Genomic DNA, 17,299 nt, shown 5'->3' with positions numbered 1-17,299 from the left:
ATCGAACCGGCAACCTTGGTGTTATGAGCCTGCGCTCCAACCACCTGAGCTCACTGGCTGCCCTGAAGTTTGCCTCTTTCTAAAGGTCCCTTTGAGTGGCTTCTTAGAGCTGTTAGGATAGTTGTGGAATACACAGTTACCCTGGAGGGGACTGAGACCTTAAGTGCCTTAAAATTATACTTCTAACTCTACTTTTTATATATGTAATCCAAGGTTATTGTAGAAAAGTCAGAAAACAATAAAGAAGAAAATCAGTCATACTCTTTGACCCAGAGATAATCATTGCTGATAGTTTGGTATATTCACCTGAAGCTTCCCAGACTTCTGTATATGTGGGTAACATATATTTCGTACAGGCATTTCATGTATTCTCACATATATATTAAAGGAAAGAAGACCACATTCACTATTCAATAACTTGCCCACACACAACGGTATACAATGCATACTTTTCATATCAGAAATATCAATCCATATCAGTATTTAAAATAGATACATAATATTTCATTTTGTAGCTGGCATTTATTCAGCTAATTAGTAGACTTTTAGATAGTTTATGTTTTTTAATTCCTCGAGGTACATACTTGTACATATTTCTCTGGGCACTTGTCTCATTTACTTAGGTTAAATTCCCAGAGGTGGAATTTCTGGGTCAAAGAGTATAAATATTTTAAAAGCTTTCATTCCATATAGCCAAATTTCCCTCTAAAAAGCCTGTACCAATTTATATTCTCAGCATCAAGCCATGAGGGTATCTATCCTTTACCCCATATCGTTCTAACACCATCAATGGTCATTCTTTTTACTCCTTGTCAGTCTCATCAGTCAACATGTTATGCTGATGGTTGTTAATGTACATTTCTTTCATTATGACCGAGATGGAACTTTTTTCCATACGTTTATATCTTCTTTGTGAATTTTCTATCCATGTCGTTTGCCTTTTTTTTTTCAACAAAAGTAGTCCTCTTTTTCTTATTGATTTACGAAGGACCTTTACATATTAAAGAGGTTGACCCTATGTCTGTTTTAAATCCTGTCCGTAATCTGGATTTTTTTTTTTCTACCTGCAGGTTTGGGACCTGCCTCCTTACTGGCGAGAACACCATATAGTTTCCCTGGGCTGCATCGCGCTGGCTCTGAATAAGAGTGAGCTAGAGCAGCTGGACCTCAGCTCCATCGACACCGTGGCTGTCCTAAGCCAGCAGACAGAGTGGACCCCAGGACAGGTAGGCAGAGGATGCTGGCTCTTTTCAATAGTCCGTCGTCACTGTCGCTTCTGAGTCTGTTTCTACTGACATTCTTCTCCTGGTTATGGGTCACATTGTCTCACTTACGGGCTTCGTAATTTTGACTGGTTGATGGGTATTGGGGATTTTACATTTTTGAGTGCTTGATCTAGTTGTACTCTTTGAGGCAATAGGGCTATGTTCTGGCGTACATTTAAATTACCTTCAAATCAGTTTGATCCCTTCGAGCTTCCTTTTGAGATTGATTAGGGCGAGTCTAGAGTGACCTTTACTCTGTGGGCCATTTGTCCCCATTACTGAACGCTGGTTCTTCCGAGGATGCGACCTAATGATGCTCTGTGTATTTCAAGCCCTCTCTTCTCTGGCTGGTGGAGATGGGAACCTTTCCAGCTCTGGATGGACGCTGGGAATTGTTCTGCTTGTCGCTCTCTGATGCATCCTTCCAATATTTACGTGGAGTTTCACTTCTGCGTGTGCAGATCAGTGCTCAGCCAGACTCGAGAAGATTTCTGGAGTGCGTTTTCTCTGTCTGTGCCTTTTCTTCCTCTCCAGCATAAATTATAGGTGCTCTGACCTCTCTGAGCTTGGATTTCTGTATCCTCAACTCAGCTGGACCCCTGGGCTCGTTTGGGTGCCCTTTCCTGCTTCGTGGCCTGGAAACGGCCTCTGGGTGGTGAGCGAGGGGAAGGTTAGGGCTCACCTTGTTGGCCTTCCTGTTTTTCAGGACTGTAGTCCCATGCTCCTTTTGTCTAGTGTCTGAATGCTGTTATTTCGTACAATTTGTTCAGCTATCTCTCGTTGTTTATGACGCGAGGGCGATTTCTATGTCAGGTCCTCCTTCGTGGGCTGAAGAAGTTCTCCCTGGAATTTGTTTCATTTCGGAGGGAAGTGGGTCCACCATGTTGCCAGACAGGGAAGTCTCAGCTGCTCTGTGTTGCCGTCATTCTCAGGCGGCCCTGAGTGGCCATTTTCAGCACTAGGCTTATGTATCAGCTAATTAGCAGCGCCACCAGAAAATGCCCCTTTCTCATTAATTTTTGAAAAAGCCCGTGTTGACTCCAAGCATGTCATTGCCGCTCCTGAGTGGTCACTCTGGGCAAGAGTGGAGCATGTTGGTTGGCCAGGCGTGCAGCAGACAGCGGGGTCCATAGGCCCTGGGAGTGCGGGATGGGGGTGTGGTAGCTGCATAAAGGTCCCCAGAGATGTCCGTGTCCTAACCCCCAGCACCTGTGGATATGTGACCTTATGTGGCAGAAGAGACTTTGCAGGTGTGAGTAAGTTAAGGATCTTGAGATGGGGAGATAATTCTAGATTACCTGGGTGGGCCCAATGTCATCATGAGGGTCCTTGTAATGGCGAGGAAGGGGGCCACAGATACAGGAGGCGATGTGACACTAGAAGCAGAGGGACACACAGAGACATTTGTGCTGCTGTGTTTGAAGACGGAAGATGGGGCTTTGATTCAAGGAGTGCAGGAAGCTTCCAGAAGCTAAAAAAAAGACAAGGAAATGAATTCTCTGTAGAGCCTCCAGAGGGAACACACCTTGCTGACCCATTTTAGGACTCATGACCTCCAGACCTATATGAGGATAGATTTGTGCTGTTTGAAGCCACTAAATTTGTGGTACTTGATCACAGCAGCAGGAGGAAATAAATACGGGGTGGTTCACCAAAGAAAGGAAAAGCATGGTGTCATCAAACAAACGGAGGAAGGATGCCGGGCAGGCGAACCAATGCGTGTTCCCTACTCTCCCGAGCATTTGTAATCAGGAGTGCCGCGTCACGTAACTCTGAGTGGCACCATTCAAACAGAACGCAGTGTGAATCGTGCCCCTGGAGTTGGGCACCATGCAGGTCCTGGCCATGAGGATTTAATGAGCTAATACATGTGAAACGCTTGGAACAGCGGCTGGTACATTGTGTTCAATAACAAGCGGTTGTTTTTATCGTTATCATCATCCTTGTCATCATCACCATCATCATTATCATTGTCGTCATCACATTTTCTCTTTGTGGCAGTTGGATAGTTTTCTCATTTGCAAGACGGGACCATTGGACCCAGGAATCCGAGGTTCCTTCCACTCTGACTCTCTGTAGTCCTGGGACTCTGGGACTCTAAAACTGGTTTTGACTGGGTGGAGATGTGCCACACGACACTTTGGATAATAAAGCCACTCTACTCGGGCAGCCTGGGAGAAAATGGAAACATATGCCCAACTTCGGAACTAGAGTTTCTCTATCCTTTTGCACCCGTTTTAATTCCCATGGATGCAGTGAGATTTGCTGATATGTTTGGAGAGAGTATGAAAACCTAACAATTGCATATATCATTTGCCCTCAGTTCCTCAACTTTAGCTTGCAATCAAACCCTTAAATGCATGTTTCTAGATTAATAGTCAGGGCTGCTGAAACTATATTAACGGATAATTCAGCTTCAAAACCAATATAAGGAAACAGAGCCTATCCTAGAAGCCGGCGGGATGCGCAGAGATGGAAATCTCACAGCGATTCATTTTCCAGTGGTTAATATTGCTTAAAAGTGTTGGTGTTAATTGTCTTGGCATCCTGACAGACACACTGGTCCAGTCATTGAAGCAAATATATTTTGGCTCATCACCTGGCAGGCTGAGCTTGCATTTTCCAGGTTCCAGCGGCAAGGACAATTTAATACCGCATCTGCAGAGTAATTTGATTTGAATTGTATTTTTGCACTTTCATTTTAAAATGGGCATGCTTGATAGTTGGGGAACACATATTGCTATGAGCTAGCCAGGGAAACCTGACTGTGAAGACTTAATAAAAACAGGTCAAAGGCTGACTTGGCTCTCCATCTTTTGCGGGCACCCCAAATATCTCCACTGGCCAAGAGTACAGGCTCTGGACTCAGACCGCCTTGTTTAATCCTAGAACCATTTTTTTTAACCAGCTGTGTGACCTTGGCATAGTTCCTTAACCTCTCTGTGCCTCAGTTTCCTCATCTGTGACATAGGGATAATATTAATACTTCATAGGGTAGTTGTGGCTGGATATGGTGTGCGTCTTTGGAAATCCAGACCAAAAAGTAAATGATCAAGATGAAAAAATTTTAAATTCTTAGTAAGTGATAAGCAGAACACAGACAGTGTGCTCATGGAAATCGTGAGGGCAGGAGTGGGGCAATCCAGGCAGTCTTCTTGGAAGAAGCAGCGTGCAGACAGACGTGAAGGATGGGGAAGCAACAGCCGCATGAAAAGTGGAATCCCACGGCAACAGTTCAGGCTGCCAACACTTTCTCGCAACGCCCGTAATGACCTTTGTTGTGTGGAGGGGATGGACTGGGGTTAGAGGAACTGGGAAGTTCACTGGTCCCTGTGACCTTCACTCCCATTCAGGAGACATTTGCCCTTGGATGTCTCTCCCCATCATTGCCTTGTGAGTGCTTGTCCTCTTGTCATCTTTTGCACCTGCCGCCATGAGCACGGAGGGGTCCAGGCTTTATTCTACAGCTCATCCCCCGACTTGGATCCCTTGTTGGGTGGAACATAGGTACATCAAATATGTCAGGTTCATTTACTGACAAGTGGCAGCAAACCCAACTCAGAGTGGCTTGAGCCAGAAAAGGAATTGATTGACTCCTATAGTGGAAAAGGCCACGTGTGGAGTCCAGGTATGGCTGGATCCAGGGGCTTCAATACTATTGTCAGGTCTCTATCTCTCACCATGTTTGGACCCTGCTTTCCTTTATGTTGGCTTCGTTCAGAGGCAGGTTCTTTTCACATGGTGAGTTATAGCAGATACAGAGGTTTATCCTCCCGAGGTCCAGTCCAGGGCAGAGACTGGACCTTCTCTCCTAAAGGTTCCAGTCACAGTCCTGGAAGGTTTTGAGTGGATCGCATACCTGATCCAGAGCAGTCACTGCAGCCAGGCTAAGAGATGACCTGAGTGGTCAGGACCAGGCCATAGCATCACCCCTGGAACTCAGGATGCTCTCCAGGAAAGTCACAGACAATGAACGACCAGTGTTCTAGAACTTCAGGGACCCGACACATCGGCCCCCTTAAATCAAAGCTCATTAAAGAGATCCTGTGTGGTTTTCAGCACCAAAGCATTTGCTGTACTGTTCTCTGGAATTAAGACACAAGGGGCAAAGCTATTTCTGTAGGATCTCAGAGAAAGAAAACTTCACTCTGGCTGAAATAGTCAGGGAAGAGACTTCACAAAGAAGGTGACACTTGAAGTCCCCAAATAAAAGGATGGTTGGATGTTAACAGTTGGGAATGCTGGAAGGGCATGTCAGAGGGAAGGACTGATTTGAGCAAAGGCGCAAAGCCAGGAATGTACAAGGTTTTGTCAGAAAGTTGTAGAAACAGATGCTGGAGAAGGTTGCGTCCTGGTGCAGAAGACCTTAAATGCCTAAGCTGTGTGAAGGTCGTGAGTGACTGAAGGAAGCAAGCCAGCAGATGCAGACCCAGGACCCAGTTCCTTTAATGCTGGTGAAGGCGACAGGAACTTCACTGCCTCAAGACACTTCCTTAGATGAGGGCGCCGGCTCAGCAAAAGCAGCTCCTTAGGGGGGCCAGCCTGGAAGCAGTGGTTACGATGTTCGCAACGGGGAGAGAGTTCAGTGGAGTGAGGTGGGGGCTCATTCAGGAAGGAGGCTGCTGCTTTAGCTCAGCTCAGGGGTCTCGGTCATCCCTGGAGAGTTCATCTCCTGTCCTTCCTCGTTTTTATAGGCTCAGTGCATTCTGCAAGGATTCCTGGAGGATTCAGGCTATCGCGTCCAGGATCTCAAGAGCTTCCACTTAGTTGGATTTGGGGCGACCCTCTGCGCTTTGAGCATCTCCGAAATCTCACTTATAAAGATCTCAGAATTCAGGTAACCGAAACGCTGGTGTGCAAAATGGCAAAGGATTGACTGATGGGGTCATCCCCTCAGCAAGGCATTCCCTGCTTCCTGACGCTTGGTCACCTTTCCAGGGGAAAATAGGGGACCCTTTCTTGATGCTGAGCCTTACCTACCTTCCACACACCATTTGTTTTTTTTGGGTTTTTTTTGGCTCGAGAGCCTTCCAGGCTCACACCATATCCTTCCCTCTTAACTAGGGTGGCAGTGGCCAGAATCGGGACCCTGCTGTGTGACACCCACGTTCTGGCCGAGTTTAAGAGGAAAGCAGAAATTGTGTTTGGGGATCCCACCCAGTGGTCCAGCTCTGTCTTGCAGGAGCTTGGAACCATTGCAGGTAAGAGGCGCCAGGAGCGTGCCTTTCTCTCCCTTTCCAACCTTAAATCTGGGGACAGAAACACTAAATAGAACCCTTAGCCATGTGTAGTGCACTTCTGTAGAGTGACAGTAGGACGTAGATTTTGGCACATGCACTTACAGAGGGTAGGGTGTGCAAAGCTGCTTTCTGAACAAGTTTTCTTGGTGGTTTTGTGCACACTGAAGTGGTTTAGAATGTGATTGAATTGGCCCCAAAATAGGTTCATGCACAATCTGAAAAGGTACCTTCCAGGGGGTACATTTCATTGTAGGAGACCAATCAGGGCTCATGTGACCCACTTTTTTTTTCCCCTGAGCTGATGAAGGAACTTGCTTCCCAGTGCAATGTTCAGGGCCTTTCGGAAGGAACGCTGCATGCCCAGAACACACAGACCCGTACATTATGCAGCAGCATTAATAAAACAAGCAGAGCTCCACTGGCTTGAACTAAACCCTTGTGATTCCTTTTTCTCCCCAGCTGGATTAACTAAGGAAGAGCTACGAATGCTTGACAAGGATTTGATGCCGTATTTTCAGCCATCAGCAATCAGATGCCTTCCTGATGAGATATTCAAAGTAGGTCCTCGGTTCCTTTAGAAGAATGGGGGCTTGACCTCGTTTTAAATCACAGGGAAGCAGATGGTAGGCTGGGATTCTAGGTTTGCAACCAGGCTTCTGCCGACAGGGCCAGAGGGGAGCTGGATGCCAGCAATGGACGTGTCACAAGATAATTTTAGAGTTTTTTAAAAAGTTTTTTTTCTTAACATTTTAATTTATGTTTTAGTTGTATTTATTTTTATGGTTGACTTCTCTTCACAGCATGTGGCACTGATTTCCCATTTATGATGATGGTATGGCGAGTTTAATATTCACTTATCCCAAACCCTGGGGAATAGAGATAGTTCAGAATTCAGAATTTCCTAGATTTTAGAAAGATCACTCTGTGAATCTACACTATGTAACTTAACACCCCCAGCAGTGTTTGAGGAAGCACCTTATAAGCAAACACATTAATATTTCTGTGAAGAAATTAGTGACAAGCCACACTAATTGAAACAGAGACTATAAATGCTCTCACATAAATTCAGGTCAGGTTTTGCTGGCAAATGAGTTTGTCTTAAACTTTAGAAAGAACTTTCATTTTTGAGACTTCTTTTTGGACTCCAGAATTGCAGATGAGGAATTGTGGACCTGGATAATGTTTCCTTTAAAAACACGTGTCAAAAAAAAAGATAAAAACACGTCACTGAAAATATTTGAATTCGTTTAAAGAAAAGTATTAAGAAGGCCACAGTAGGACAGGCGACATACTACTGTGGGAAAAACTGAGAGGGTGCAGCTGGATCAACTGAAGTTAGGGAGGCAGGGTATCTAATGAGAGGTCCTTGCTTTCTATCCATGTAGAAGATCAGGGGAGTGTCTGGTGGGGACAGCCTGCTCTGATGGGGAGTGACCCTGGTAGTCTTGCTTGCTGGGTTAAGTTGGGAACACAATCTGTCCTCCACAACTGGATAAGACACACAAATGATGCCACATCGTTGGTTCATTTCAAGACAGCACACCTTGAACCACTTCAGCACCCTGGACAGTTCCCACTACAGCGCAGGCGCGATAGCTGGTTTGAGAATGAAGAAATAGACCTCAAGGCCATAGAGCCGCCTGTCTGGGGGCCTCTGCCTGGACCTGGATGCTGGCACGTTGCGAGGCACTTTGTCCTGGTCTTATTTGGAGTGTAGTTTGTGACTGCTTCCTTGCTCAGGTATTCATTCCAGAAATTTCGATAGACCACCTACATAGTGGTAGGCTGCAGGCTAGGTGCACCCTGGGGATGGGTCTAACAGTGTCCTCAGGAGCTTGGAAGGTAACATGAGGGAGTGCAGTGGGCCAGGTCAGCATGGATGTGAACTGAAGAGCCCTGTGTAGACAGGGGCTGCGGCTCATCTCTGCACTTTAATGCAGTGTGACAGTGTGGGCCCAGGATTGCTGGATTTTCCTTTTTTGTTGTTGTTGTTTTTTAAGAATTCAGAAGTCTTCATTTTCCCTGTGAAATCTCCTGGTAATTAAATGTTGGCAACCCCTTTGTATTTGTTTTTTTAAAACAGGGCGGCAGGCCTAGAGATTCAGTCTGGCCTGTGGGTGGTGAGTCAGCAACATTGGGAAAACAGATGATTTTTATAACGCAGACTCTGTTAATGGGAGATGTGAGCTGTAAGCCAGAAGAGCACCTATGCTCGTGTGTGTGTGGTGAGGGGAAGGCGATGGTGCTGATCTCACAGGACAGGTGGAGAGGGAAGAAGTGTGTTCCAGGCAAAAAGAAGAACAGGGCAAAGGCGCTGCCTCCTGGGGGCTGCAAACTTGGGTGTGAAGTGTGCTGGGGGGAGGGTGGCTGGAGAGGTGGACAGCACCCAGAGCTTGACAGTCTCGTTGCCTCATTCTGGAGCTAGAGCTGTGTCCTGGAAGTGGAGCAGAGGAGGGTTCTAAGCCGGGGAATAACCTGATTCCAGAATTGCATCTCCCAAGATAGGAAAGAAGAGGGTGAAGGAGAAGAGGAAGGAATGAGGGAGCGTGACCCCCTTTCTCAGAATCTTTGGCTTCTGATGTTAGAGGTCCCTCCACGAAAGCAGAATTCCAGACCCACTGGGACTAGTCACCAAGTCCTCTGAGCTGGAAGTGACATCAGAAAATGTCTTGGTCTGGGTCCTCAAAGACAGGGTGTGCAGCAGAACTTCCCACTTCCGGTGTCCATGGCCGACATCTCTAATAGATCCCACCTCTTCCTCCTCTGAGCCCTCGCAGGACCCAGCCCCATGGCGTTCAGGAGATGAGTTCTCTGTGCTACCCCTCATCTAGTCCAGAAGCCCAGAGAGGCCCTCTAAGTTGCCCAAGGTCACAAAGCTAGTATGCGGCAGAACTGGGACACAGATTCAAGCGTCCCAAGACCTGTAGGCTTGCATTTTCTCCCCCACATCAGCGCGTCTCAGGTTGGGGACTTGGAAGCGCTGGGAGGTACCATGGACAGCGTTAAATAACATTACGTCACAGTGAGAAAATCATGACCCTCTTTTTTTTTTTAAGATTTTATTGGGGAATTGGGGGGAGGGAACAGCATTGGGGAATCGGGGAAGGGGAACAAACAAGTCGCTATCCTTTTGTTCTTCAGTCTAGTTGCGGAGGACGTGGCTTCACTGGCCCATGTTGGTATTGTTATCATTGCGTTCTTCCCGGCTGAGGCAGATGGGTCGCCGGCATTGTGGCTGCTCATTCTGGCTGCCGGCCACTCATGGTAGCCCCACTGCAGCCTACACCGTTGCCAGAGACGCACGGCAGCCCAGCTCCAGGTCGAGCTGTTGTTCACCATCTTAGGTGTAGAGGGTGCAACATCACTGGCCCCCATGTGGGATCCAAACCGGGGCCCTGCTGCTCAGAGCTGGCGCTCCCAAGCCAACGCTTACGTGACGAGCCACTCGGCCGGCCCCTGATCCTCTTTTCACTTCTCCTTTGATACTGACTACTTCGAGGAGGAAATCTCCATCGGGAGCTAAAATGTCTTTAACACCTCTGTTATACTTCTAAAAATCCCCCCCCCTTTTTTAAGGCCTGGGGTTCAGATGTTGGCCTACAAAAATCTAGCTAGGGTTCTATAATGCTGTTCTTATTTCTTTTGGCTTATTTTTAATGATTAGTGATGGCAAGTCATTCTCGTTTCCCATTTTTTGAAATTTTCATTTAGAAAATAAAATGTATCTTGGTAGCGAAAGAATGATCTGATTTTAAGGGAAAATCCTAAAGAGCAGCACACATGGTAGGTGGGGATGGCAGAGTTCTGCGGCTCCTGGGGGGGATAGGCCAAGGTTTGGGGAGCCCGTGGAGGGTCGCTCCTGAGGGCGCTGCTTCCTTTCTCGGCAGGAGCTGTCCCCGGAGCAGATCGCAGCCCTGGGCCCTGGGAACGCCGCGGCGGTGACCCCGGCCCAGCGCCGGCAGCTCAGCGTGTTGCAGCTGCAGAGCCTCCAGCGGGCGCTAGATGGCGCCAAGACTCCCTCCTGGCTGGACGCGCCCCCGAGCGCCAGCCCCACCCGGACCCCCTCCTCGTGTTCTCCGCCAGGTGAGCAGGACAGCCCCCTGCCTGTGTCCCCTAGCCTTAGCCCTAGCCCTCATCCCTGTCCCTTGGTCCACCCTGCAGGGCCTGGGGCGGGAACGTTCCTAAGATTCAGGGTGGGGTCTCTGACAGTGATTGGAGAGTCTGCCTTCAAAGAAAAATCCAAAGTCGTTACCAAACGTATGCAAATGAACGCGGCTGCATTTGAAAGGCAATGGGGGGAGCAATTTGGGGGGGGGACAGTTTCCGCAGACCCCACCCAGAATCCATCGAATCAGAGTCTCTCAGGACGACATTCATTTCAGTGGCCCCTTTGCCTCCTCCCACCTTCTCACTCTGCAATTTTAATCAATAAATCCAACTAATACGTATTGGGCATCTACTATATGGGGTAGAGGCTGGGGATACAGACGTGAGCAAGACAGGCCTGGCTGTCTGGGGAACGAACAAGATGACGTGATAGCTCCCAGGACCAGGGAAGGCAAGAAGCAAGGGAGGTGATGGTCGCTGAGGCCGAGTTAAGAGAGGGGCGTGGGGCGTGTGGCTTCCCGCCTGCCTTTCTTGCTCCTCTCCTCCCACCTGGTTCTCCCACTTCCCGGTGACTCCTGCTGTCTTGAGTGAGCCCCATCTTTGGATTAAGATGTGGGGAGACAGTTGTGAACAAGCCAGATGTGTCCCCCATCCTCACTGAGCATGGGGGGAGGGGAGATAGAGGTACCCAGGCGACCCTGAGGCAGCGTGACAGGTGCTGTGATGGGGAACATGCAGGAGAGGCAGTGGACCTAGGCTTTGGGGAGCAGGCGCGTGGCCATGGAAACTTCCTGAAGACAGTGCTGTCTAAGCTGTGGCCCGAGGTGGGGAGAAGATGGACTCAGCCAGGTGGAGGGCATCTCAGGTAGAGAGGAACCGCTTGAGCAAATACCCAGAGAGCCGAGAAAACTGGGCGCTTAACGAAAGCCTCCACTCTCCCTTTTCCTGTCTTCCCTTGGAGATGGTGAGTCGAGGAATTCTCAATTTCTGCTGCCACACATGGCCCGAGGTGGCACTTGCAAACGAGAGCTGTGCCATTTGATGGACTGTTATTATTTTAACAACTTTTCATTGAAATATAATGTGCATCCATTTAGAAGTTATTGTTAAATGTTACAGTGTTTATTGTGTGTGTCGCATAATGCACACAATAGATAATGCACAGGGTTCAAAAGCTGTAAGGTCTGAAAAGGAATGCGGTTACGTCTCCCTCTGTCCCCTGTCCCCTAGCCACCTAGTTCCCTTGCCCAGAGCCACCCCGTGTTCCTAGCCTCTCGTATACCTATCCAGAGATACTCTATGCATATCTCTAGATGGTCTCTGCACTCTGACAAAAGCTCATTCTATGCTTTGTTCTGCGTCTCAGATTTTTCACCTGACAATGTGCCTTGGGGACAGTTCCACACCCGTCCATAGGAGCTATGAGTTGTTGGTTTTCTGGCTTCGCCGTAACTTTATTTAACTAGATGTCTGTAGGCAGACGGTTCACTTGTGTCCATTTTTTTTTTACTGTTACAAACAACGCGACAGCCAATGAATGACCTTGTGTACTTTGCATCTGCTCAAGTTTTCTGCAGGGTGAACTCTTGGTGTGGGCTAGCCGGGTCACAGGGCATGTGTGTGTGTCATTTTGATGGAGATTGCCAAGTCCCCAGCATTGAACCAGCAGTGTCAGGAGGTGGCGAGGGCCCTTTGAAAGGGTGTTGGTGCAGGTTCTCAGCCAGGGACGATCCTAGAGGCCCTTCCCTGTTCACCCCGGGGCCTGAGTGGGCAGATAGTTGGGGAACGGGGAACCCTTCCTGTAGGCCAGGCCCCTTGTTTCCTAAACCTGCTTCATTATCTGAATCACCTGGGAGTGAGGCTTAAAAATCCTGATTCCTGGGCCGGGTCCCAGACCTGCTGAATCCGAGTCTGCAGGGGAGAACCTGGAAGTTTGCATTTTTAACCAGCTCCCCAGGTGACTTCTTGGATGAAGGCAGTTCTGGACCAGCTGATGCAGTCTCATTGAATTCTCACCACCCCAGCTGCCTTTTGGGAGGTTGTCATTCCCGTTTAAGAGACAGCAAAGCAAGGTTTGGCGAGGCCAAGCGAGTGGTTCCAGTGGGAGGCCCAGGGGTGTGGGTTTGGTGCATCCAGCCTCCGCGGGCTGCCGAGACCCCGTGCACTCTGTCTTGTGTTTCCTTTTAGGAGCCTCCGTCCCCGGGGGTCTTTGGCTTGGCTGTCCTCTGCTGGTCCTAGTGCCCAAGCTCGTGTGGTGAGCGGCGTGCGTGCATCGCCCTTGGGGCCCCAAGCAGCGGGCCAGGGGCCTCGACCCAGAGCCTCCACTAGGGCCGGGAGACCAGGGGCCTTGAAACTGAAAAGGCACCGAGAGGAAGAATAATTATTAAAAACGATCTTGCATGTTCTTAAGTGGGCTTGCGTCCTGAACAGGGGGACACCTGCAGCCCTCTCTTGGTTTCCAGCTTGGAGACAGAAGCTGTGCAGAGGGAAGGGAGGGGTGTACCTACAAGTCACTGCTCTTTCTCCAGCGACAAAGGCTGGCGAGCTGGGGGCAGGCAAAGGCACAGTTTAACCAGAGCCTGATGCTTCCCACTCGGCCTGAATTCCCCTTCCTCGGAGCTGCAGGCTACATTGGGTTTCTCCTTCTTAGACATTTAGCAGAGCGGAAATAAATGAATCCCTCAACAGAAGCCAATATTCCTGCCTGATTGCTGGGACTAATTGATGTTTTGGTGGGCATTTCATTGCTTGGAAATTAAAACATTTAACATGGCTCAACGTTAAATCAATTTTTAAATACATTTTCCAGGTGCCTTTCATTTCCCCGGGCATCAGCCGAATGGGTGGCTGTGGAGTTATCAGTTAAGCTTTCCAAAAGTTCCTTTTTTTTTTTTTGGTGAAGGTGGTGGCTCTTTCTGATCTCAGTTGCTCTGGGCCCTGGGGATGGGTCGAAATAAAAGAAAATACATTGCGTAAGTAGTCACCCATGTGATTATGGCACGGCAGAGCCCTCTGGCCCCGTCCTTTTGGAGGCTGGGCTGAAGTGACTTCTGGAAGTTAGCAGGACGCTCTTGGCCTTGGGCTCAGGGAGGGTGGGGACAGCAGTGGTGCCACGTCCCAGGAGTTACGCCTTCTCACAGCCAGCCAGCGAAGACGATTCTCATGGCATCTCTGAGGTGGCAAGTTAGGCAGCCTGGGTACTCCTGTTCTGCCACCAGTACGCCCTGCGCGCTCTTCCTGGGCACACGGCTACAGTAGACATCTCGCCTGGAGATAAGAAGAAAGCCTGCATGAGTTTCCCAGACTCCCCGGCGTTCCCTAAGAGGTGGGTGGATTTTAAAGGGCAGCCTGGGGAGGTGTCGGAGAGACTTGGTGTTCTTTCAGAGGTCACGTGTGCTGATGACAGAAAATGGAAACACCAGCGTGTGGAAGGTGTGGCCCTCGGGTGGCATGTCGGCTCTGAGTTGGTTTTCTTTCCTTGGAGGGGAGGTGGCGCCTGTGTCGCTTCTGAAGCTCAGGTCATTTATCTTGTTTGTTGCAAGCCACACCAGCCCCCGTGTAGCTGGGTCAGTCCTGCCGCTTGGAGAGGGATGCTGGACGGGCGGGTGTCTGAGCATATTTTGATCACAAGGCCTTGGATCGCACGCAGTGTTCCCTGGACTAACAACACCGACAGAAACCGCTCTCCCTGGCGTCCAACCTCACGCTGCCAACGGCATGTAGTTTTGTGTCTCGCGTTCCCGTCCCCTCGTTCGTTTTTTGGCTGAACTCCTGGATTGTTCTCCCCATCTTGGGTGACAGACCTGGCTCCTGTGTCGAAGCTTCCGGCTTTACCTGTGTCCTTAGCGCATGTCATTGTCCTCACCACCCTGCCAGGTGGATGCTGTTACGATGCCCAGTTCCCGTTTCCCAGATGAGAGCATTGAGCCTGAGGGGTGAAGGAACGCTTGTCGGAGGCCTCTCACATCATAGGATTTGGATCCTGACTTTTCACCTCGCGCGATGGGGCCGCCTGGATGGGTGGGTGTCCCTTAACTTCTCTAGTAAGTTTGATCAGAGAGAGAGATTCCATAATCCCTTCACCTCCTCTTCTGGCGCGAGGCCAGCTCGCCTCACAGCACACATAATTGGCAATTGCCTCGGGCTGGAAGACAAATCTAGCTTATGCCTGCAGGACCCCCGGGGTCCCCGGTTGAAACGTGTGGTCCTTTGCATGCAGGAAAGCAGCCGGTCACACTGGCAGGTGCCCTTCACCTTTCAATGCCAACCTGCTGTTGGGTTCCCAGCCTCCATCTTCTACGTTCCCTCAGGTGGATGCAGACGGCAGGGTCCCTTGCCTGCAGGTGGCAGGGCGCTGGCCATGGTGCTGATTGGTCAAGACCTGTGCCATCCTGGTAACTTTGAGTGTCACTCCAGCTAGACCCTTTTGCAGAGACCCCACCTTCAGGCCCACTCCAAACGCTGAGCCTGGCGTGATGGGGGCTGGAAGTCTTCCTGCGACGTCACTTTACCACCCAGGAGGAATTAGAGGGAAGTGATTCTCTCCAGTCCTGGTCCCCAGGGCTTCACCACAGCTGCAGGGAGAGAGGGCTGTGTCTTGGGGTGTGTGTGCGTACGTGTATGCATGTGTGTATGTGTGTTTACCTGGCTTTGCTGTCATGGGAGACAGTAAACAGCTTAAATAGTAGGTATTTTTTGTCCTTCAAAGTTCTTTTCCCATCCTTCCTCCCGACGGCTTTTATAAACATCTGTATTGCTCCTCATAACACCTGCGTGTAGTAACAAGGTCAGCACGGAGGGATTGCCAGGCCCCACGGTGTCTAGGTGTGACATGTGCAAAGCCTTGAAGCGAGCATCCTCTGCACACGTCCGCCCAGGACGTCCAGCGTCCAGCACTCCGGGACTCTCAGCCGCCCCAGCAGTTCATCTCACAGCCCTCCGCCTCCTCTGCCCCACGACTGATTGTTTCAGAAGGGGCCTAGGGCCTGTTTGAGCTTCGGAGGAGCTGGAACTTGCCAGCAGGTGAAGACCGCATTGGCCTTTGATGAGTCAGGCTAGAGATATGCTGATGGCATCTGCAGGGAGGGGCTGTCCTTTCCCAGAAGACTGGCCCCGGGGAACCCTTTGCAGTCTCTGAGACGCTGTCCATTTTACAGAGAATTCTAGTTCTCTCGGGCGTCTCCTCCAAGTCGTGTTGACAAGCTTGTCTAGGTGTCCAGCAGAAGCAGAGGTGGCCATTTCTGCCATCTGCACCTATGAGTACGTGGGAGCCACCGGGCGCTCTCCTCCGGATCCTCGCAAGAACTTCCTGGCTGCTCTCCCTGCCTCAGGGCTGCCCCTCGAGGGTCTGTTTTCAACACAACCACCAGAATGATCCTTAAAAAAAAATATAAGTCAGAGCATTATTCATAATTGCGAAAAGGTGGAAACAATCCAACTGTCCATCAACTGATGAATGGACAGACAGTACGTGGTCCATCCGTAGGATGGAATAAAGCACAGGTGCACGCAACAACACGGATCAACCCTGAAAACATTCTGTTAAGTGAAAATCCAGTCACAAAAGCCCATCTACTGTATGATTTCATTTATTTGGAATGTCTAGAATCCATAGAGACAGAAAGTAGACTTGTGATTGCCAGGGTCTGGGTGGGGTGGGGGGGGTGTGCAGAGGGGAGGGCAGAATTGGGAGTGACTGCTCAGGGGTACAGGGTTTCTTTTGGGGATGGTGACGATGCTGTAAAATTGATTGTGTTGCTGGCTGCACAACTCTGTGACTGTCCTAGAAACCCATTGACTCGTGCACTTTAAATGGGTAAATTGTGTGGTGTCTGAATTATGCCTCAATTACAGCCATTAGAAACAGAAGCCATGTGTGACAAAGTTGGATTTTGGAGAGGCGCTGGAGTAGCCAGGCCCTCGCCAGGCTGGAGGAAGAATAAATTGAGTTTGGCGACTGCACAGTGAAGAGTAAACAATTCTCAGCGCCCAGTAACACATCACAGCCTTGCCAAAGATGGAGATGGTGACGGGGCCAAAGAAGCCTATTGCTTCAGGGACATGTGGAAAAAGTGAGATCCCTGTGCTCCAGTCCTGCCACTGGTTTGCCAGATGAGAGTCAAAATGAAAGTGCTTCAAATCACCTACAAGGCCCAAGCACTGTCCCCCACCCCCACGTGTCTGAGACCCTCCCACCTCCGGCACCCCAGACCTGTTGCCTCTGGGCCTTTGCACTGCTGCCTCTCTCTGCCTGCAAGGCGCTTACACCACCTTCCCTCCCGGATCGCTCACCTCACTCAGGTCTCAGCTGCAGTGTCACCTCTTGGCCCCCTCCCTGACCACCTGATCTGAAAACACATTCCTGACATTGTCAGTGTTTTCCTTCCCTGGTCCATCTTCCTCTGTAGCACATCTGACCTCTTACACAGTTATTTGTGTTTCGGTTTATTGCCTGTCTCCTCATCCCCACCCCAGAATGGAAGCTCTAGGGTGTAAGGATTTCTGTCTGTTTTGTTTACTGATCTATCTTCAGTACCCAGAACAGTGTCTGGCACATAGCAGGTGCTCAATAAACGTGTTGAATGAATGAATGAATGAGTGAATGAATGAGGAGCTACCATGTGTTCAAGAAGTACGTGGCATCGAAAAATAGTAGCCAGTAAGGAGATTCCAGCATCCTACAAATAG

At 49.5% G+C, this 17,299-nt stretch overlaps 1 protein-coding gene across 1 annotated transcript in view; it reads left to right on the top strand.

Annotated features, from left to right (window-relative positions):
• OTOA (otoancorin) overlaps window positions 1–13,385 on the top strand; it is a 49,159-nt gene extending 35,774 nt beyond the window's left edge. Inside the window, exons 23-28 of the mRNA XM_019649919.1 lie at window positions 1,071–1,226; window positions 5,960–6,102; window positions 6,330–6,466; window positions 6,965–7,062; window positions 10,393–10,588; window positions 12,800–13,385. Coding sequence (XP_019505464.1) covers window positions 1,071–1,226; window positions 5,960–6,102; window positions 6,330–6,466; window positions 6,965–7,062; window positions 10,393–10,588; window positions 12,800–12,870 — 801 coding nt within the window. The 3' untranslated portion in view covers window positions 12,871–13,385. The remainder of the gene's footprint in view (window positions 1–1,070; window positions 1,227–5,959; window positions 6,103–6,329; window positions 6,467–6,964; window positions 7,063–10,392; window positions 10,589–12,799) is intronic.
• Window positions 13,386–17,299: the final 3,914 nt, after the last annotated feature.

The sequence above is a fragment of the Hipposideros armiger genome, unplaced genomic scaffold (genome assembly GCF_001890085.2).
Source record: "Hipposideros armiger isolate ML-2016 unplaced genomic scaffold, ASM189008v1 scaffold_135, whole genome shotgun sequence".
Classification (NCBI taxonomy): Eukaryota; Metazoa; Chordata; class Mammalia; order Chiroptera; family Hipposideridae; genus Hipposideros; species Hipposideros armiger.
Note: the sequence above shows the minus strand (reverse complement) of the source record. Positions and strands in the feature narration are given on the sequence as shown.